Genomic DNA, 22,738 nt, shown 5'->3' with positions numbered 1-22,738 from the left:
CCAAACGAAACAAAAAAAAAAAGTAAAAATTTAAAAAAAAGCTGCAAGAAGTAGTAATTAAAAGTGCAGACGAAATACTCCCACATTTTTTAAAAATTGGATATTATTTTTTAAAACTTAAAAAAAAATTACAAAAATATCTTAATAATAGAAAATACTCTAAAAATACCCTTTTAATTAATACTTTTAACCAATTTCAAAAATATCTTTAATTTTTTTTTTTTACCATGTAACTATTGAACAATTTTGGAAATAATCTCGCAATAATTTTGTGTCTAATAGCTAATTTTAAATACTTTTTAAATACGTTTAAGAAAACATGGTGAAGGTCTTAAAAGGTAATTTACCAAAAATTTTAATATTGACGTAATATCTTCTCCTTTCTCGATACTTTTCAAGAAATGGTAATTTTGTGGTGCACCGTAAAAAATAAATTCATCCCGCTCAATCAAACGCGTAAAAATTGTTCTAAATCGTGGACAAACTTTGACCGTTGTTTATAAATTGAATAGAACTAAGGAGTGAGGGCCATAGTTTTGGCAGTTTACTTGAGATTGAGGGACCATAGTAAAAATTGTACTTTCATAATCCAGTATTGTCTTTCTTAGGACCACTGCAATGTCACCTTGCTTTGTTTTGTTTTCTGATTTATTAATGGATTTCCTCACTTTACTTAACAGACCTATCTGCACCAATGCACAACCAACTGAAACTAACTTAACCATGGTTAGTTTTCAGTTTAATACGGTTAGAGGTTTCTACCCGTCGAGGAGAACCAGAATTATATTTTCATCACTTTACCTGCCTAGCCCTCGGTAAAACGTTTCAGTGTTATTGGATCCTTTTTCTTGTTCGAGAATCTCCTCCTTTCTTCCATTTCGCTCCGAAGAGTGATCGGGATTAATTCAGTTATGTTTTGATTCATTTGGAATCTGAGCTCTCCGCTCTTCCATTTTGTCCTGAGGGGTGATTGGGATCAATTTAGTCATATTTTCATTCATTTGGAATCTGGGTTACTCGACGTTTTTTTTTTATTTCCTTCGATCATTCCAAGTCTCGTAAGTTGATCCTGTAGAATCTCACCTAACCTATTTTTTATTGAATGAAAAGTAAGAAATATATCAAATTGATTTTCTAGCCAAAGTACTCTGTGACGCCTTTATTTTGAAACTAAATAAATAAATATTGACTACTAGCAGATATTATCTATTTTTGCCAGTTACATATCATTGTCACGATTTTAAAATGTGTCTGTTAGAAAGAGATTTATACACTCTTATAAAGAATATTTTGTTTTCATCTCTGACAGAGGAGAAATCTCACCTATTAAAATTTGGAGTAGAAAACTAATTTATTATTATTATTTTATATATATATTATTTATCTAGTAATATTGAAATACTATTATATTTATTAAATATGTCTAACATTTTTAATATAATTTAATGAAAATTATTTCTTAAAAATTTCTTTGAAAGAAAATTATTTTTAAATTAATTAATGTTATATATGTATATATATATATATATATAGATTAATTTTCAGTTTAATTATTTATTTGTGTTATAGAAGGTAATGGACTCCACGTGGCCCAAAAGCCATTATTCAGTAAGCCCAAAGCAATTTTTATTAATGAAAAAGGGGTAAAAATTAGTAAATTTAGTTATTTAAGCAATTTGAAATTCTCCATTTAAAAAAATAAAAACAATTTATAATACAAAAAATATAAAAATCAATTTTAAAAAATAAAGTCGAGATTGGAATATGAGACTAATGTAAAGGCTTTTTAAATTATATAATTAATTTTATTTTATATATTTAATAAATATTTAGCATATATTCCTTAGCGCTTCAAAAGATTGGGTGTTATTAATCTTAATTCAATTCGAATGATTTCATAGGTAAATCGATTCGGTTCCTAAATCCCTATAAAATTAGTTTAGATTAAATTGAAATAACCCAAATTTATTGCCAATTTAAAAAAAAATATAATTACATATACACTCCTATATTTTATTTATTATTTTTAATTATTTATTTTTTTAAAGTCTTTTGTACCATACAGTGAAAAAACGACTCAAATGTTGAACAAACTGTGTTTTTTTTCTAGGGATTCAGATAAGGAGTCGAGCCATTGATTAATGGGCTCTATGATGTGTTGAGGATTATAAGTGGGGAATACTCTATCTCTATTGTTACGAGGCTTTTTGGGGAAGCACAAAGTAAAGCCATAAGAGCTTATGCTCAAAGTAGACAATATCATACCATTGTGGAGAGTTGTTATTCCTAACATGATATTAGAGTTATGTCCTAAACTTAGCCATGACAATAGAATTCTCAAATATCGAACAAAGAATTGTGAGCATCGAAGGTGTAGTCAAAAGTGACTAAAGTGTCAAATAAATGGTGTACTTTGTTTGAGGGCTCTAGAGAAAGGAGTTGAGCCTTGATTAAGGGGAAGCCCTTCAGGCTTATAGTGTACTTTGTTCGAGGAGAGGATTGTTGAGAATTTTTGGGAGTGAGTTCCAGATTGGTTAATTTAGTGTAAGATCATGAATTTATAGGTGAAAAATACTATTTTCTATTGCTATGATGTCGGTTTATTTTCTTTTTATAAAGTTTTTTTTTTTTTTTTTTTTTTCTGATGTAACGTTTTAAATTAAAAAAAGAAAAAGAAAAAAAGATTGGATAAAATAATAACCTCAGTGTTGAAGGAGGAAATGTTCGTATAAAATTCAGTTGGTCCGTCAAAGAGCACGTCCCGCCCTTTTCCGCCATTGCTGCACTCACCTGCTGCTGCTTTCCCATTTCCCGGGTCCATGTTCGAGGTTTGATTCTCTAACGCAGTCCTTATGATCTTCATTTTCATCTTTTGTTTTTGTTTTTGTTTTTGTTTTTGTTTTTGTTTTTGTTTTTGTTTTTGTTTTGAATAATTTTTGTTCGAATCTGGTGCGGAATCTTTATTGTTTGGATCTCTATTCCTATTTCCACTGTTTTTCTGCGTATTTTGATGCTTGTTTTAGTCGTCAATGGTGTTCTTCATGTCGAGTTTATGTTAATTTTCGAATGTGTCGCTTCCAATTGATTGTGGTGGTTGTGTGAGTAGCGGATTTAGGAGTTTCGCTTGAATGTTGGTAATCACTGCATTGGTTTAGCGCTGAGATTTCTAAATGAATTAGAGGAATTGGTTTTTGTATAGGGATCTTGTCTGGACTGTTTGATTAGTTGCGAGATCGAGTGTTTAATTGATTAGTAGTTGTGAACATTGAATGGGAACTGATGATTATTATTATTATTATTTATTTTTAAATGTTATTTTGAATTTGTGTATTTGTTGTTTTGTAATGCAGAGTTGGATGGGAGGTGGAAACCATGGATGTAATTATATCTAAACATTAACACCTTTCATCAGTAAAGAAAATAAAAAAACAAAAATGAATACAGGTTTTCATTCATTGTCATCCAAACTCAATTTACCAGATGGTGGTATGTTGTTTACAAGTTTGAATTCACTTACATCGAACGATTTTGTAAGAATTTATTATCTCAAACAAAAAAGGCATTGTAAGGCATTGAGCAAAAATGCTGGAAAGTTGTCTTTATCTAGTTCGACAACTTCGAAGCTCATGGAAGGATCGTTCACAAGCAAGCAACAGCTACATAAGCCTCGTTTGAAGCTTGAGTTTGTGAGAACGTTGTTGATTGACAACTATGATAGTTACACATACAATATTTACCAAGATTTGTCTGTCATCAATGGATGTAGGTTTTTTCTATCTCCTCCATATCTGCTTATGCTTTGTATATCATCTGAGATTATGATTTTGTATTGCCGTTGTTTGTGGTTCATGGTTATCATTTGCTTATAGTTTCACCTTTATAAAAGTTTTAACTCTTCACACTTCTTTTATAGAACTGTTGGGATATTTTTCTTGGCTATTATCTGTTTACCAACCCATTATGATTTTTCGTGTTCCTATACTTGTTCATGCTTGTTAGTATATGTTTTTTTAGCTTATTTTGACTGAAAATTGTCTTCCAAGTATATGTTCAATCTCAAAACAAAACGTTAATATGTCAATAAATCCTTAGGTCATGAACCATTTGAAAAAATTAAATAAGACAGTTTCTCCAAGCAGGAGTAACATTTATAGCTCTCTGCATGTCCAGGTTTTGGCAGATCTCCCTGCACCTAATGAAGTATTGTGGAGGCTCACAGATAAGAGCTTTTATTTTTATTATTATTTTCTTAACACTTCTATAAACATTTTAGTTCTGTTTGGGTTAGGCTTACAACTTCGTAGTTTAGCCCACAAAACATGGCAACTGACAATTTTTTTTCTTGAAAATGATTAAATTAATCGTTTATGTTGATATACCAATTGCCAGAGTTTTCACAGTATCTATCTTTTAGTCCATCCGGATGGTTAAAGATGCAGTACCTGGCATTATTAATTTATGATGAGCCATTTCAGCATTACATTGTTCAGAGATTTGTCTGTTCTTATTTATGGAAAAATTTCACTACAAAATAAAGTTGCCTGTCTAGAATATGAACTTGTATTATTAATTGATGTTACTGATTCAATAAACTAAATTTATCGCTTTATGGAAGTAAAAGGGATTAGGGCCTATGGATCAATTAAAACGACTGAACACTGTAAGCATTTTTTATTAAAGGCTAAGTGGTGGTGGAATTTACTGCTATTGAAGTGGATGCAGTTGAAGAACGAAACTTCTTTTTCAACTCTCTTATACATCTTTGGTTTTGTGCTAGTGCCTCCTGTGGTCATACGAAACGACGATTGGACATGGGAAGATTTATGTCATTACTTGTATGTAGAGAAGGCATTTGATAATATTGTTATATCACCTGGGCCTGGTTCTCCAACATGTGCCAATGATATAGGTGAGATTACAGAAAATGATATTAAATATGGCATTTTTACCCTTCTGTAATCTATTTCCATCAAGGATCATTCTGAAATGTAATATTTGCACTGACATCCTTGTGTTATTCATAATATGAATTATTTTTTTGTTCTGAGCTTTATAACATATTTCTCAAAAAATAAAAAAATGTACTTCTTGTCGTGGTCTGAACATTGTTCAATTTAGTTTGCGTCAAGGATTTCATCTGTTTGTCTCTACCTTTTTCCTGCTTAGATAATAATACTTGGGCGAGATTCATTGTGGAACATTTAATCTTTCAGGAATATGTCTACGTCTGCTCCATGAGTGTGATGATATCCCCATCTTAGGTGTTTGCCTTGGGCATCAGGTATTTCCACCCTTTCAAAAGGGCAGTTTGCGCTTCGTTTTCAATTATATTGTTTATACATATGCTGGCTTTTCTTCTTACAGGCTTTAGGTTACGTGCATGGAGCTAAAGTTGTTCATGCAAACGAGCCGGTACATGGACTGCTAAGGTAAGCTCGGTGTTATAGAGAGCTTCTTGGGTATATTTTCTGTTCGCTTACGTGGTGTTACCTGCTCTTTTAACCTAGGCTAATATGATGTGTTCTTCCATGCACTTATTTCCTCTGTCTCTAACTCTGCACAGTGAAATTGAACACAACGGTTGTAGACTTTTTAATGGCATACCATCTGGGAGAAATTCGGGATCCAAGGTCAGGTTTATTATGTGCATAGAAATACTAATAGAATATTTCCCATGGCCATTTTCATGTTCAGCTCTTTTTGGCATGCTGTTATTTTTGTTGCTTCTTTTTACTTTACAAAGTGATATGGTGTGTATCATTCCTTGCTTAGTATTTTATGAGGTCAATTACACTGATGGACAATGCTGTAGACATGGCGGTTTTCTTATTCGAATGAAACTGTATTAAACACTAGGGAATTGCAAAAATAAATAGAGAAAAAAAGAAAGAATGAAAAAAGAAAAATAAATTACGGTAGTATCCAAATTTCAATTTATCATATTGGAAATTATTTGTACCATCAAAATCAGTAATAGCATAGCTTTGATTATCTTATGTCAGTATTGAAGCTCTTCATTTGCCCCAGATAACTATTCATGAGAATTTTCATCGTACACTAGCCTGCACTCATTGACACTGATCATCATGGATTAGATACGTTGTTTTGGCCTAAAACAATATCACGATAACTCTTCTGGTTGACTTACTGCAGGTTGTAAGATATCATTCACTTGTAATAGATCCTGAATCACTTCCCAAGGAACTAATTCCTATATCATGGACCTGTTCCACAGATACCCGATCTTTTCTTGAGATTAGCAACGCTTCCTCAACTTCAGATGCTCATGGCATGGTTTCTAGTGATTCTAGGTCAAAAGCAGAAAAATGTCTACGTGTTTCTTTCAACAGCCATCAAAATATATGGAATGGGAAAGTTCTCATGGCAATCATGCACTCTGCAAGGCCTCATTATGGTGTACAGGTGGAGTGTCTGGTTATTTTTTTTGCGATTATCAAGCTTAATTTATCGTGCTTACAGTGCCTATGTTTTTGCATGACCCTCAGTTTCATCCAGAGAGCATTGGAACTTGTTTTGGTAGAGAGATATTTAAGAATTTTAGAGAGATCACAGAGGATCATCGGCTTACTTATGGACCATCAGTCACCAGCAAAGGAAATGTAGATTATTCTGGTAAAAGTTCGGTGGTTAGAAACTATTTTCTTGTGATTTAAGCCTTGGCTCATGCATGTGCACTATACGCTTTTGATTCCCTTGCAACATGGGCTAAATATTTTTTTGCCTGTCCAGAGTTTTCACTTACTTTGTTAGTTAGCATGTGTAACAAATGATTTATGATGAAAAGCTTGTCCATGACCTTGAAGGTTTAACGGCTTTTAGGGTAGATGGCCAAATCACAATTGCTGCATGAATTGCATGGCTCCTCATTTCCTTCACCCTACCCTTGAGACTTCTTAGTTGAACGGGATGACTTTGAGAATAAATGCCTTTTGTAACCACCATGGATTAGCCTAGTGGTCAAGAAGGGTCTTGTAAACAAGAGAACGGTTCAAGTCATGTGACAACCTATCTAATTTAATATCCCATGAGTTACCTTAGCAACCAAATCTATGAGAGTTAGGCTGTTGTTTCGTGAGACTAGTTGAGGTATGCGCAAGCTGGCTCAAACTCTCACGAATATTTAAAAAAAAAAAAAAAAAAAAAAAAAAATTGCCTTTTAGTCTAGTGCACATGACTTAATTTTCTGTCATTATTTTATCCTGAACCATTGAGTGTTTTTAAGCTTGCATGCTGGTGTATTAACTTAACAAAAATGTTTGTGGTTTCCCAGGAAACAAAATAATACTAAGGAAACCTGTCGATAAATTAAGTGATGGAACTTTTCCCTGTAGAAGTAGTGAGCTTAATGGAGTTGGTAGAAAAGGTGTTGGCCCGTTTGATTTTGCAAACCTTTCCCATCCTAGCAATGGAGTCAAATTTCTGAGGTTGACATGGAAGAAATATAATCATTTGGCTTCTGAAGTTGGTGGTGCAAGAAATATATTTTATCAATTGTTTGGTCATCATAAAGCTGAAAACACTTTTTGGCTGGACAGTTCCTCGATTGAAAAGGTCCGTTCATTTCCTGAGTTAACTTATCTGATTCTTGCTTCGTCATGTTTAGTATTATAGATTAATATATGACCTCTACATTCTTGATTCACAATGTTAGGGTTCAAAGTAAGATTCTCTCAAATAATTTCTCAGTAGTGTCAATCCTTCAAAATATTGCAGCAGGGTGCTATACGATTGATCTCTAGTGCCAAAATGAGTGTGAAGTTCATATCAGCGAGTTCTACCCTTATGTCTATTAACGAAAAGAATAATATAGATTGTCTCGATATTATGTGGGAAGAAAATAGTTACTTGAAGTACTAGCTATGGTCTCTTATTGATACGGGGCACATGCACACGTTAGTGAATCAATCATTACAATCTGTTTTTACAGGTTTTTCCAATGATAGAGTAGATAAATCTGGGAATGACAGAAATAATAGATGCATTATAACTCGGTTTATTTCCTTAATTTATCTCATTTGATCAGTCAATATCTTTCTTTTTGTTCTTTTAATACTGATGACATCTTTCTTTCTGTTACAAATTGTTTCATCTCATCTGAAGAAAAACAATTAGTACTGTTATAAAACTTCAGCACGTTCTCTCCATACTATCATTTATGCTTTCTGTAGGTACACATCATTTAAATTGAAAGGCCATGAATACGCTATTTTTTAAAATGCTTTGAATTTTATCGTCATCCCAAGTGTTTTTATATTTGCATCATTAACGTGTACTTCAAAGATGATGCACCAATATTGGTGCGATTTCTCACATTACAATTATTATTATTATTTACTTTCCAATGAAATTTTCATCAATATCTGTTTTGACTCTGAATTTGTACATAGGGAAGAGCACGATTTTCATTTATGGGAGGAAAAGGTGGATCACTGTGGAAGCAGATGGTTTTCCAGTTACCAGATGATAGGTTGGAATTACATTCTGCCCAAAATTTCCTCTAGTTTTTGGGATTGTGCTAGGATTTCTTCATTTGTCTAAGTAAATTTTAGTTTTTTAGGTTATATTTAGTTATGCATTACATGCTCCAGAAGAAGAGAACATGACACAACCTATCTATCTATAATTGCTGGTTAAGAAGTTAATTACATTCTTTTTTCAGTGGTCGTCCTTTTGAAGGAGGAGGTTATCTTTCAGTTGAGGATGCTCTAGGCTCAACAACCAACACATTTCTAAAGGATGGTTTCTTTGACTATCTAAACAAGGTACTCGAGGAATATTTCTTGATATCATATGATATTGAAGGATTTTGGCTTTGTATTCTATAACTTGCGCAATAATTTGTAATCTGAAACTCAAGGTTACTATTATTAACATAAGCTATTCTTGGATATCAGTCAGAAGCCAAAGAGCTAGGTTGGGCTCTGGAAATTAATCTTCTTGTGGCTCGTTTGAGATGCCAGTTCTTTTTCTTTTAAAGATCTTCAAGTAACCATAGGTTGGAATTCGTTTGTGAGGACCTTTAAAGATATGACTTGGTCAAGTACCTTCTTGTAAAGGAATGTTGGTCATCTTGATCATAAACTTTTAAGTATTGTGCATTTTTTTTTTTTTTTTTTGGTTATATCTTTCAATTCATTTTAATAGTGATATGCGCATATCAATCGATGGCTATTGCTAAAACAAGTATTTCAATCCTTGATTTTTGTAGGACCTTTCATCTTTTCAATACGAAAGGAAAGACTATGAAGGGCTTCCATTTGACTTTCATGGTGGATATGTTGGCTATTTTGGGTAAGTGACTACTATCAGTATAACAATGTTAAATTATTTCGCACTCACTTGCCATGTTACAATTATGGTACTTTCAGCTTCTTCACAATTCAGCAAAGTTGTACTGTGAGGTTGACTTTTTGGTCCTTTCACTATATAAGGGAGGTTTACCCTCATGGTTTAATTATTCATGCTTTGGTTATATTCTGATTTTTGGGTGTAGTATTGGGATAATTTGTGAATGAGGAAGCAATAAGGACTATTGGTAATTGAAGGCTAGGCCGATCCCCTGAGGAAAAAACCATTAAAAAAAGATCAGCTCGTCCTTGCTGTTCACAGCTCGGTTATCCCTATTTTAACCGAGCCCTTTCTTGGTTTACTGGTCAATGGTTTTTCTCTTGATCAAAGAAATAGATCCCTGACACCCTCTGAAAATTGCCGTAAAATATCACCGAGCAATTAAGGGGCTATTTGGATTTTTTTTCCCTGAAAAAGCATTTGGAAGTTCTTTTTTTAAACCATTTTTTTGTTTCAATAACAAAATTTAATGAAAGCATGTCTGTGTACCTGATTTTTTGAAGTTATTTCCTAGTATATCAGATTAGAAGTTTCTTTCTGAAACAAATATAGGCATGATTTCAATTCGACTATAATTTGAAAATTTTGAAACCATCTAACTGTAGTTCTAAAACTCCAAAACTTTCTTATGTAGTGGGTGCTAGATAACTTTATGCATGGGTTTATGCATTTTGATATGCTTTCAGATGTCTCACTCATAGCTTGTTATTCTAGATGCTGGAGTTTATATGAACGGTGCATAAAAAATTCTGCATCTTCTGAAATAAAATTATGAAACAGTTACATAAACGTTAAATCTTCCCCAATAGCCGCAATGCTAATTAAGAGATGACATTTTCCGTAGATGCTAACATAAACGCTCTATATTCTGTAGATATGAACTCAAAGTAGAATGTGGTGCAGAGTACAACCAACACAAGTCCAGGACTCCAGATGCATGTTTTTTTTTCGCTGACAATCTTTTGGTCGTTGATCACTCTTCGGATGATGTTTACTTGTTATCCATACATGAAGAATGTAATACTTCAACATCATGGTTGGATGAGACCGAGCTTAAGCTTATGGAACTGAAAACTTCCGTGCCAGAGAAGTTAATTGAAGAATGCTTACTCCACGATTCATTTACACCGTGTAAGGTGGACTTTGTTGCCGAGAAATCAAAAGAGGGATATATAAGTGATGTTGAAAAGTGTAAGCAATACATCAAAGATGGCGAGAGCTACGAGTTGTGCCTCACAACCCAAATTAGAAAACAAATTGGGGAATTTGATGCCCTGAGACTTTACCTCAGGCTCAGAGAAAAAAATCCGGCACCTTATGCAGCTTGGCTAAATTTCTCAAAAGTAGATATATGCATCTGCTGTTCGTCGCCAGAACGGTTCCTACAGTTGAATAGGGATGGTGTTTTGGAAGCGAAACCCATCAAAGGTACTGCAAAGCGAGGAGTGACAACAGAGGAAGATGAACAACTCAAAATGCAGTTACAGCATAGGTACGTTCTTCAAATTTAGTGCTGAAAAACCATGCTAGTAAGTTAAATACAATAGGAGCTTTCTGATCGGGAATCACCTGAGGTAAAGTAAGATTCTAACTATTTTGTTAATTGAATATCTCAAGATAAGAACACTTGTTTAAGACTTGAATCACTCCACAAGTAAGATCGATCATGTCAAGCTTGAATGATTCTAAACATGCAACCTAAACTACATAGAATTGTAAAGAAACTTCGCCCTTGGTTAAAGGAAAGCACAAATGCTCTCTTTATTACATTTTTCAAGTCTCTTTACAAAGACAACATACATGGCTTATATAGACTCAAAATGAAACCCTTGACCTTCCATAGGCTTTCAAGAGTCGTAACATTCATATTTTATGACTATAATTATGTAACCTTAAAGTAAAAGAAACACAATAACTCTAGATTATCATCCACCCAAATTTGTAACCATCTAGAATAAATGAAACTTGATTCTTTTTTAATGTGACATGAATTGCAATATTTTGTGATAATTTGAACAATATTTTGTTAACATCTTTCTTGAAGTTTATATGCGATGATTGTTGGTTGGTGAATCAATTCTTCATCTCCTGTGGTTGGATGCATTTAAATATGATGAGATAAAATTTTAATCGATCTTAGTTTATTTTTCTCGAAATATGTTCTATGCTAGTAACAAATACTTAGTAGCTTTCATTCCTTGTACATTAACATCATTTTCTCTCACTTTTAGAAACTACGGGTCTTGAGAAATCTGGTAAAAAAAACTCCCAAGTCTTATGAGATACCTCATAAGCCAAAGTAATATAATGATCTTCGCTTTTTTGTAAATTAACACTTGCTTTTTCTTGAACATAGTGAAAAGAACCAAGCTGAGAACTTAATGATCGTTGATCTTCTAAGGAACGACCTCGGTCGTGTGTGTGAACCGGGTTCGGTTCATGTTCCACTTCTCATGGACGTAGAATCATATGCAACTGTCCATACTATGGTGAGCACGATTCGAGGCAAGAAAAAGGCAAATGTAAGTGCCATTGAGTGTATAAAGGCAGCATTTCCTGGTGGTTCAATGACTGGAGCACCGAAGTTGAGGTCTATGGAGCTCCTCGACTCCATCGAGAATTGTCCTCGAGGTATTTATTCGGGTTGCATGGGTTATATCTCCTACAACCAAACATTTGATCTGAATATAGTGATAAGAACAGTTGTTTTGCATCAAGACGAAGCTTCCATTGGAGCTGGAGGAGCTATTATTGCTCTCTCAGATCCTATTGAAGAATATGAAGAAATGATATTGAAAACACATGCTCCCTCTACAGCTGTTATGGAATTTTCTTAGAACTTCTACCTTCTACCTCACAACATCATAGCCTTCCAAAATCCCATAGTTTTTTTTCTCTTTAATTTTTATTTTAAAATATATGTCAAAGATGTCTTGTAATATAGAACAACAGAACTCATTCATTTACACAATTCTTCTTTCTTTTTTTCTTTTTCTTTTTTTATAGCATACCTAAGTGAGTGTTATTTGATTGTTTTGATCTAAACTCTTTCAGTAGCATAAATTTTCAATTACTGTTGTTTTGATGTATAACTAGAAAGAGCTTATTTGTGTGGTTTGGCCCATGGATCAAACTTAGCTGACATCACATGTGCTTGAAGAAAATGAAAAAGAAATGAGTTCATATTTGTAGCTGAAAGAAATATTAGTGAGAGAGAGATTGCAAAAGCAAATTTGGGTAAAATTTTCTGGGTTTCTTATGTTTCTTATGTAATGCTAAGGCAATCTCAGGGGGTTGTTTCTATCCAATGTGGCTTGAAATTGAAGGTCTGTACTGGAAACCCTTAGATTTCTTCCCTTCTCTTCGAATGCCTCTTTCATAGAATCCCGCCGATGAACCCCGCCACATGTCTGGATGTGGTGACTGATCTTCTGCCGTCGGTGATGATGGGGTTGTGGCGGTCGATGGCTCTGCCGACGGCAGGGGTAGATGAGGGTTGGTCAGCCGTGGGAAGATGAGATTTTTGGATAATGGTTGTTGGAGAGATCTGCGTCGGAATCGAAACACAATACGGTTTACACTCTCGGGTTGGCCGATAATGGAGGAGACGGCGGAGGTTGTGGCGGCGGAGTCAGCTCCGGCCAGATCAACGTTGGTGGAGACGTAAAGGCAAGACATGGGGATTATTATTATGGAGAGGAGACGGCGAAGGAAGATTTGAATTGTGGGAAATGAAATTACAAAGGAAGTAGAGACAGAGATAGGAAGGAAGGTAAACCAATTACAACCATATGCCACGTAACCAAGTGGGTCCCACTCCTACCAATTTTTACCGAGGATAAAAATGGTAAAATTCATCTAAGGTGGACACAACAAATGCTCGAAACGGCGGCGTTTTTTGACGTTTTAACAATTTTAAGATTGGGCCATATTATTTTTAAGTTAATGAGCTAAACCAAGCAGCCCGGGTTAGTTACCATTGTTACTCATCTCTTCACTCCCATTTAACACCAATATTTTAATACTCACAACCCCATTGGAACCATGCCTATAATTCCAATCCACTACTACTTTGGTCTGCTTTCATTTCCAATTCCTAACCTTCAAATTTACCGAGAATCATCTCGATCCAACCGCTATCGATACTCAGAATGCCGATTGATCTTTATCCCCACACGCCATTAATGGCATCCGCTTCAACTTTCTATTGAAGATTATTGAAAGTGAGTCTCGTATTGGTTAATTTCGTGAAAGACCATGTGTTTATAAGTAAAGAATACTATATCCATTGGTATGAGACCTTTTGGGAAAGCTCAAATCAAAGCTATAAGAGCTTATGCTCAAAGTAGACAATATCATATCATCACGGAGAGTCATGATTTCTCCTACTTCGATATCCAAACCTTCTATTCGTCACATCCAAACAACAATTCAAAAGGAGAACAACAACATAATTGTTGGGAGCTCCCCCACCTTGCTAATTTAGGGAAGATCATAAGTAAAGGAATTCATCTTCATTGATACTAGAATTTTTGGGAAAGTACGAATCAAAACCATGAGAGACAGAAAATAGACCATTAATTCCTAAATTAGGAAAGAGCATATTACAAAGGAGTCAAACCTCAATTTAGAGAAGGTTTTATGGTATAATTGGTGAGGAGAGTCCCAACTTTCGCTAATTTAGGACATGAGCAAATGAAAGCAAAGCAAATTGCTCATCAAAGATCACGCCATTATCAGAGAAATGAGCATCGGCCTAACAATATTGGTTCAATTTCGAAATCATACCTCGAAATGTGTCAACAAATTGGCTGATTAATTGAACCCCTGAAATTCCTTGTTACAGAAACAGAAACAGAGGATGATAGATAAAAGCAATAACAGAGCTGCTGCTTCGTATCAGGAAAACGGAAGATTTGGGGAACAGGGAGGAGGTGGACGACGACGACGACGACGACGACTAGAAATTATAATTTTATTTTAACTAATTTCACGAGAATCTTACTTTTCCATACCTAACATTTATTTAAATCAGAGAAGAGATTCAGCCTCGGCGGCAGGTCACTCTTCTCCGGCCGCCGTCGTAGAACCACCTCCGCCGGCTCTACTTTGGAGCCACTTAACCATATCCCCAAAAACAAGCTCCACATCCTCTTTAGTCTCTCCAATCAACTGGTGCCACATACCTGGATATATTTTCAGCGTCTTGTCTTTACTGGCAGCCCGTCGGTAAAGCTCCTCCACGCACGCCGGATCGCAGATCACATCGTCGCCGCCGTGTGCTATCAGAAGCGGAACCTCCACCTCGTCGAACCTCTCCTGCAACTCTCTACAAACTCTCATGAGTTCCTGCGCCGTCGCCGCCCGTGGACGAGCAACCACGCGCCGAGGACTCGCCACCGCAAGCTTCCGCTTCCAGTCGACTTTAAAGGATACCTCTGGTATAGATCCGCGCGTGGGAATCACTCGCCAAGTCGGAATCAGAGCGGCGGCTAGTGATAGAAAATGCTCCAATGGCCATGGCGGTTTGAACTTGGCGCTGATTCCGCACATCGCGCCGTTGAGAACCACGCCGTTCCACGGACGCGAGCCGTCTGTCCGACGAAGCGTGATGAGAAGCGCAATCGCACCGCCGAGCGACTCGGCGTAGAGAAAGGAAGGCAACGACGGCGCGTGACGGTCACGAAACGAGTCGAAAAACGAAATACAGTCGTCGACGACAGGGTTAATATCCGGTATGTGGTACTGAAGGCCTTCGGAGAATCCATGACCTTGATGATCGATGGCACAGGTGATAAATCCAGCCTTAGTGAAGTGTACGGCAGTGAGTTGAATGAACCAGCTAGATTCGCCGGTGAAGCCATGGACGATGGCGATAATTCCAACAGGCTTAATCGGAGGGAGAGGCATCCACCACTGAGTGAATAGCTTAAGGCCTCTGGAATTGGTGATGAACTCGGAGCCGTGAGTGACGGAATGGCGAGCGTAAAAGTCGTCGGCAGAGAGAGAGCCGAAGGGGCTCCGCTCGTCGGCGTCTTCCACAGGGTGGAGCATTTGGGTGTCGGAGGTTTTGAACAGAGTAAAGATTAGGGTTTCTGCGTGAGGAGGGAAGGTGAAGAAGAATGGGGAGTGAAAGAGATGTGATTTTGGTAGTTATGGAGGATATGGAAGGTGGTTGGGGCTTCCTCCTTTTTTTTTATTATTATTATTATTTTGTCCCTTAAAAAACAAAAAAAAACACTTTTAAATTTTTTAAATTTTCCAACAAAGATATTTTTTAAATTTTAATAGTATTTACTCTTTTTAAAAATCTTAAATATCACCTTTAAATTTAAATTAACATGTAAAAATTATCTACCACATTTTAAAAAAAATTAAATAGGTTAAACTCACTTTTAAAATTTAATGATTATTTTCCATAATTTTTGGAATGGGCAAACCAAAAAATGTCAACTTTTTAAATAAAGTAGTTTCCACAATTTCTTTTTTATCGAAAGTTTTAAGAATATTATTGAAATTTTTAAAAATTTATATATATAATTGGAGTAGTTTTGGCATAATTTTTATGACATACCCAACCGTATTGCTTTAAAAAAAATACATAAATAATTCGTGAAAATCACACTAATGTTTAATTATTATTTTTTTTTTTTTAAATAATTGTTAGTAATTACTTATGCTTACTATTACATCTACCTCTCCCTTCCCTTCGTACTATAAATGAGCCTAAGAGTTTGGTAAATAATGGTATCCCCATTAAAATTCTATTAATGAGGTGGTTTATGATACATTAATACTTCACTCGCAATCATACTATCGATATTTGATTTGATTGATATTTGATTTGATTGCTTATTTTAGTTCATGTTTTTCTATCCGACATTGTTTTAATAATAATAAACTAAGATATAACAAATAGTACCAAATGTCACGAGGCTCTTTACCTCCAGTGTGTTAAGAATCACGACTCTCTATAATGATATGATATTGTCCACTTTCAGCGTAAGCTCTCATGGTTTTACTTTGGGCTTCCCCAAAAAGCCTCGTACCAATAGAGATGTATTCCTTACTTATAAACTCATGATCATTCCCTAAATTGGCCAATGTGGGGCTCACTCTCAACACATTGGGCATTCTCATCAAGGTTTTGTGACTTGATATTGAGGTCTAAAATTCGAAGTAAAGTCTGTGATTTACTTATTCTTAGTCGTCATGGGAAATAAAGGAAGAAAGAAGAAAGATATTGTTTCCTCTAACTTTGTGCAAGACTACCAGTACAAAAAATGTATCTTCTTCGCCTCAGCACAATAGCTCTACCAAGCATGGGGTTGGCGAGCAAATTGACTTGGCTATGCCAAAAGGCCTCATCTCTCTAGAAGCCTATCTAGCGAGGCGTTCCTTCTGCAAAAGGGTTCCAAACCTCACCTCACTTTCGTGACATGCTATGTTTTTCCTTTTCATTCTCAAGTAAAGGGTGAGTCTCGTCTCATGCCTAAGTTTGTGGATCACGGTTTCACCCACTAATCCTGACATGTCCTACCTAAACCAATCATCATATCAATCCCTAAACCCCATTGTTGGAAAGGCTCGACTTCAAAACCGTACATGGAGCTTCAACCTCATACAACTCCACTAAAAACGGAGGTAGGGTCGGCTCACTCTATGTGTTCTTGAAATCTAAGACTATAAATTACTAAAGTGTGTTTTCGATGGTAAAAGTGAATAGGTAATAAAAATCTAAGTCTGTGTATGGTCTGAAAAAGTTAATAAATAGTGTTGGTACTTACAAATTTGTAGCCTAAAATAAACAAATCCACATATCAAACTATCCAGCATCCAAATCCAAGTTGACTGTACATAAGAGATCAATATATGCCAATGATCATCGATATTACCTGTTCATGACGAGGCTCCAGTACAGATACTGTAAATATCATCTGCATCAATTAGTTGCCTTTGACAATCCCAAGCATCTATCCTCAACGTCAGCATCAATTTTCTTCTTCTTCGGAGAGGCAAGCTGCAAGAACATGGTGCTTGTATCAGATGTTTGTAATTCAGTCTCTATTTACACACACTTTTACTATGAATTTTCTATTCTTCATGAATCAAATTTGGTTAAAACAATTTACTTGTGTTAGGATCGATCGATACCAGTTGTTAGCTCTGATACCATGTTAGATGAACACGACTCTCCACAATGGTATAGTATTGTCCACTTTTGGCTTTGCTTTGAACTTCCCCAAAAGGCCTCATACCAATGGAAATAGTATTCCTCACTTATAAACCCATGATCTTCCACTAAATTAACCAATATGGGACTCACTCCCAATAATCTTCAACAGCTTGAACCTTACTTTTTGTGTCTATCGAGTTCTTGATGTATTTCTTGCAGGTAAATGACATATTAAACACAAAATTGACCGTTGAAGAATCTATTAAATCATTTTTAAGTTTAAAAACTAAACTTATAATTTAACCATCACATCCTCGTCATAGAAGATAAATGTAACAGGGCAGACAGTAGCCAACTTGCCAAGCCTAACAAATTTGGAATTACTACAAAAATTGTGTGTGTGTGTGTGGGGAGTCTTATCTCAGATGAACATGGGGAAGAAACATTCTCAACTATAACAGAGAAAAGCATCTTTAAATATCATGCAGTGACCGTATGAAAAGACAATTAACTACAGTTTTTGGGTCTAACAATAATTGAATACAGTGTCATAGAAAACTGTGTTTAAACTTCAAACTAACTGATAATAATTTAGTTTGAACCTATGGTGTATTGGCTTTAAGTTGTTAGATCCCAAGATAAGTTTGGCAATGATCATTCAAAATATCTAGCTGCAATCTGTTCACCCTCATCTTTTGCAATTAATCGAATCAACGGCGACATTACTAACTAAAAAACTGTTCACAATATCGAACATTAATTCGATTGAAGTTCACCAAATGAACAAAATCCCAAACTCTTCATCTTTTCTGCTTTTTAGAACTAGATAACAATTGCAACGCAAAAATACTTTCAGCAGGTTTTTTCTTTTGACAGGAAAGTATAAGCAGGCTTGCTGTTTGTTTCTTTTGGTAAGAAACCGAGTTTTCGTGGAGAAAAAGGAAATTGTTTCGACGCAAATTTTCAGTATCAGCTCCATCTAAAACAAATCCATTGAAGCACTCAAAGCTTCCATGTCCCTAGAACTACCATTTCAATCAAGAAAACTATTCAAAGAACCTCTCCTATCAGCCACAAAACTGCAAAACTCCTCTTAAAAAGATTTTAAGAAATTTTAAGAACTGTATCACTTTCAAGCCTAGTCCAAGCTTAAAGAAAGCCTGGGAGAGAAAATATGGTCATCGTTTAACCCTAAAAGTTAAGCTAAAAGGTCACGGTATTCGTAATACTTTTCTGATTCTAAAATCAGCACAGAGCCAAAAGAAAAAGTGAACTCTAAAATTAGATCACTGTTGAACTCAAAAACATAATCCTACAATTATATCAAATTTATTTTTTCCAATATAATCATAACAACAACCAAACGCAACCACAACCCTCCGCCCAAACTATTGAAGCTATTATAGTCCTTTCTGCAGTTAAAATTAAACCTAATCCGAAAAATTATGCAAGAACGACTTTCAGAAAATGATCGTACAACATTTACGAACTTCAATTCCAGAAAAACCTCATTAGAAAGCTAGACAGTTCAAAAAGGGGAAAAGAAGAATTAATCACCTCCACAGCAATAGCAGCAATAACAACAGGAGAGAAGCAGGAGAACTTCAGAGCAGAATTCAAGAACTTGATGACCAAAAGAAACTGAACTGGATTTGCCTGAAGTTTCGCCATCGGCATCAGAAGATTGTTGTTTATCCAACAAGTTCTGTTTGCTCGAAGATTGCTGCTGCTGCTGCTGCTTCTGGATTTTCATTCTGTGGAAGTTCCATTCCAGATTTTGGATATAAGCACTCTTGAAAGAGTCTCTGATCCTCGTCGATGGCCACAGATGCATCTTTGCTCGAATTAGATGAATAACGATGTGGAGAATCGCAGGCGCTGGGAGGGAGGAAATAAGAAAAGTCGCTGAACCCACGAGGCTTTAACAGAGAAGGAAGGTGGGGGAGGGAAAGCAGAAAAAAACACCGTAAAAAATAATAATAATAATAATAAATAAATAAAAACTAATATTTCTAAACTTTATACTTTATATAAAAAATATTTTGTTAATATTTTAAATTTTTATTAATATCTTTAATTTTTTTTAAACTAAATTTTAATATTATTCGAACGACAAGGGCTAATTTGTAATTTAACCTATAGTCAAGATTTTAAATTAAAGATAATTTAAAAGTGGCCTTCAATTATTAATAATAGTTATAAAGTATAAACTAACCTTCAAAAAAAATCTATTATTTACTGCTTGTTCCAAATTTTAATTAGTCATGCAATAAATTATAATTTATATTTAAATTATTATTAGTAATTATGCAAACAAATTAAAAAAATATATCATTAACAAGCCAAATGGATAAAATACAATGACATGAATAAGATAAATTAAAAAGTAAAAATAAAAATAAAAATAAATTAACGGCTCCAATTGAAATGTGAAAATGCTGTCTTTCGGCTTTTGAAATGGGATCAAACGGACGGGTGGCTCCTACCCGCGCCGGCCCGCAAAACGAACTGGTGGTAGAGCGCTGCAATGGCGGCTCCGATGAAAGGCCCAACCCAAAACATCCACTACAAAAAAAAAAGAACCCGACCCGGCCCATTAACATTAACATTAACGTTATAGTTAAAATAAGTAATGATATTTAGCATACACGAGAACCCGACCAACTCGAATTACTCAACCTAAATCGTAAAGATTCGGTTGGGTTAGATTTTTCTTGATTTTTCTTGATTTGGGTTAGTTCAAGGTTGACATTTTTTTAATTGATCAACCTAACCGAAAATAGGATTACAATTCAACTCAACCTTAAGAAAGTTGGCATTTGTGAATGTGTGATAGTTCATTTTTATTAGATTTTAATTATTAATGTATCATGTATTGTATAAATTTTTTAAAAATAATTTTAATAACAGAATAATCCAACCACCACATTCAACCTAAAAAGAAAATATAGAGTCAAATGGTAAACTTTATTTAAGTTGTTTGGATCATCAACTCAACCAACTAGAAGATAAGTCGAGATAAAGCTGTAAGTAAGAGATACTAACATGATCATCCCAAGGTTTTTCCCGGTTCAAGATGACAGCGGGGCCGAAGCTTCTAGCCGGGTTGATGCTGGTGCCGGTAATGGGAATGGTGGCTAAGTGAACCATGAACACGGCGAACCCAATCGAGAGCGGAGCCAATATCTTTCAAAAAAAAAATTAAGAAGCAAAGCTGGCGTTATGACGTGGCAGCCACGTGGGCGAGATTTTTTGGAGGGTAGTGGGAGATTCTTACACGAAACCCAAGGGATTAAGGATTATAACAATATAGAAATTTTAAACCTTTGAACTTTAAAAGAGAACAAGTAAAAAAAAAAAATGAAGAAAAAAGGCAATTTTTTTATATGGGTAAAGAATATTATGACGTCATAATATCTTAAAATTCTATGACGTCATAATATCTTAAAATTCTCAAATTTTTTAATAATATAAAAGTTGGAGGGACTAAACAGCAATTTAAGGAAATAGAGGGGAGGGAGACCGTACAGGAACATGGGAGTCTCTGGCGTTTCTCTTGGCGTCGGTGGCGGAGAAGACGGTGTAGACCAAGATGAAGGTACCGATGATTTCGGCCCCCAAGCCGGCGCCTTTGCTGTAGCCGTGGGCGAGCTGGTTCGCACCGCCGCCGTACCTGTTGAAGTAGTCCCTTTGTAAGGCTTTCACCAGCCCCGTTCCGCATATGGCCCCCAAGCACTGAGCTATCATGTACGCCACTGCTCGAACCAGCGACACCTTCCGGGCTAAGAATAGCCCGAATGTCACCGCCGGGTTGATATGCCCGCCTGCCGTTCATTTCATCCAAAAATAAATAATAATAATAATAATAAAGTTTTCGAATTTTTTTAATGAATAAATTATAATCCTTTAAAATTAAAATAAAACGGCTTAATAAATCAATAAATATTTTCTATGAAGAAATATAATACAAAATTTCTAAAAATTTCTAATATAATATTCTCTTCCTTTAAACAAAATATTAATTAATTAATTAATGTAAGTGAATATATATTATAATAAATTAATTTTATCTTTTATATATATATATATATATATATAGTCAAAAGTCCACTATGTTTTGGCTCATTACATATCGCCGTGAGCTCTCATTATCACATCGAAATACTTCGTTTCCTTCTCAAATCGATGTGGGATCTCATTTATTAGGGAGAGGTTTCCACGCGTTTATAAGAAATATCTCGTTCTCCTATTCAACCGATGTGAAATCTTACAATCAACCTCCTTGGAGACCCAACGTCCTCGCTAGCACACGGTCCAGTGACAGATTCTAATACCATTTGTAACCGTTCAAGTCTACCGCTAACAAATATTATCCATTTTTTTCAGTTACGTATCGTCGTTAGTCTCACAATTTTAAAACGCATCAACTAGGGAGAGGTTTCCACTCCTTATGAGGAATATTGATATAATTTTTCTCCGGTGGCTCTCTTGTTGTCGTTGAAATGGATATGTATTGTTCGGTGTTAATATTGACGTAGATTAAATAGACATGATTAGAGCATAATTAACAATTTAGGAACCTGAAATGCCGGCGGTGCAGTAGACGAGGATGAAGATCATGCCGCCAAAGCCCCATGCGATACCGAGGATGCCAACGCCGCCGCAAGCGTTGCCGCCAAGTTTGTGGGGGTCGGACTGGCTACTATAGCCAATAATAATCAAGATAGTGATATACAGAAACAGGAGAGTGGCGACAAACTCAGCAATCAGGGCTCTGAAAAACGACCACTTCCCTACCTCCGCCGCGTCGAACAGCGGCGCAGGTGGAGGGTCCTGGTAGTCCTTGCCGGAGAACCCCCGCGCCGACACGTCGTCTTTCGCCATAAGAGATCAGAGAGAGAGAGAGAGACTGAAGAAGCCTTGGTGAGGAAAAGAGTGGCGGAGGGTGCGGTATTTATAGGGGGGGGAGTGGGCGTGAATTGTCGTTGAAGTAATTTATTATTTTCTACGTGTTTTTCTCTTTTAATTATTTTTCTTTGAAACCATTATTATTATTTTTAAAATATATAATTTAGTTTCCATTTTATTTAAGCTAAGTATCTTTTTCATTAATTATAAGTTTAGTTAAATATGTTTATAATTTTTTTTAATTCTAAATCATGATTAAAATTTTCTAAATAATTCAAATAATTT

At 35.3% G+C, this 22,738-nt stretch overlaps 3 protein-coding genes across 7 annotated transcripts; 1 reads left to right on the top strand and 2 right to left on the bottom strand.

Moving 5' to 3' along the window:
• The first annotated feature begins 2,682 nt into the window (after positions 1-2,682).
• LOC111801450 (aminodeoxychorismate synthase, chloroplastic) lies at positions 2,683-12,355 on the top strand. 5 transcript variants are annotated; one of them, XM_087127066.1, is made up of 15 exons: positions 2,683-2,828; positions 3,351-3,444; positions 3,560-3,762; positions 4,778-4,909; positions 5,214-5,281; positions 5,365-5,429; positions 5,564-5,630; positions 6,154-6,423; positions 6,507-6,633; positions 7,292-7,572; positions 8,409-8,488; positions 8,681-8,783; positions 9,230-9,312; positions 10,244-10,861; positions 11,726-12,355. In XM_087127066.1, exons 3-15 carry the CDS (start codon positions 3,627-3,629, stop codon positions 12,204-12,206), a joined length of 2,511 nt encoding a protein of 836 aa, XP_086983192.1. In that variant the 5' UTR covers positions 2,683-2,828; positions 3,351-3,444; positions 3,560-3,626; the 3' UTR covers positions 12,207-12,355. The 5 variants fall into 5 exon arrangements, with proteins under 5 accessions (XP_086983192.1, XP_086983191.1, XP_023541220.2 ...); XM_087127065.1 differs by having other exon boundaries at positions 3,351-3,486; XM_023685452.2 differs by having other exon boundaries at positions 3,351-3,762.
• Positions 12,356-14,164: 1,809 nt separating this feature from the next.
• On the bottom strand, positions 14,165-15,496 carry LOC111801451 (caffeoylshikimate esterase-like). The gene has a single exon (XM_023685454.2). It carries the CDS (start codon positions 15,421-15,423, stop codon positions 14,431-14,433), a length of 993 nt encoding a protein of 330 aa, XP_023541222.2. The 5' UTR covers positions 15,424-15,496; the 3' UTR covers positions 14,165-14,430.
• A 4,367-nt stretch (positions 15,497-19,863) lies between these two features.
• LOC111801453 (aquaporin PIP2-2) lies at positions 19,864-22,459 on the bottom strand. Its single transcript, XM_023685455.2, has 4 exons — positions 22,126-22,459; positions 21,074-21,369; positions 20,591-20,731; positions 19,864-20,110 (listed from the first exon to the last, which is right to left on the bottom strand). Exons 1-4 carry the CDS (start codon positions 22,427-22,429, stop codon positions 20,009-20,011), a joined length of 843 nt encoding a protein of 280 aa, XP_023541223.2. The 5' UTR covers positions 22,430-22,459; the 3' UTR covers positions 19,864-20,008.
• Between the last annotated feature and the right edge of the window lie 279 nt (positions 22,460-22,738).

The sequence above is a fragment of the Cucurbita pepo genome, chromosome 9 (assembly GCF_057944985.1).
Source record: "Cucurbita pepo subsp. pepo isolate OVF chromosome 9, ASM5794498v1, whole genome shotgun sequence".
Classification (NCBI taxonomy): Eukaryota; Viridiplantae; Streptophyta; class Magnoliopsida; order Cucurbitales; family Cucurbitaceae; genus Cucurbita; species Cucurbita pepo.
Note: the sequence above shows the minus strand (reverse complement) of the source record. Positions and strands in the feature narration are given on the sequence as shown.

Bases quoted from the DNA above. Each gene is read 5' to 3' on its own strand.
- LOC111801450 (XM_023685452.2), top strand. From the start codon at position 3,435: ATGAATACAGGTTTTCATTCATTGTCATCCAAACTCAATTTACCAGAT. The intron at 6,634-7,291 runs GTAAAAGTTCGG...GTGGTTTCCCAG, and splicing joins AGGAAATGTAGATTATTCTG to GAAACAAAATAATACTAAGG. The intron at 9,313-10,243 runs GTAAGTGACTAC...TATATTCTGTAG, and splicing joins GGATATGTTGGCTATTTTGG to ATATGAACTCAAAGTAGAAT.
- LOC111801451 (XM_023685454.2), bottom strand. From the start codon at position 15,423: ATGCTCCACCCTGTGGAAGACGCCGACGAGCGGAGCCCCTTCGGCTCT.
- LOC111801453 (XM_023685455.2), bottom strand. From the start codon at position 22,429: ATGGCGAAAGACGACGTGTCGGCGCGGGGGTTCTCCGGCAAGGACTAC. The intron at 21,370-22,125 runs GTTCCTAAATTG...AATGAACGGCAG, and splicing joins CTGCACCGCCGGCATTTCAG to GCGGGCATATCAACCCGGCG. The intron at 20,111-20,590 runs GTTAGTATCTCT...TTTTTTTTGTAG, and splicing joins AAAAACCTTGGGATGATCAT to TGGATGTTTTGGGTTGGGCC.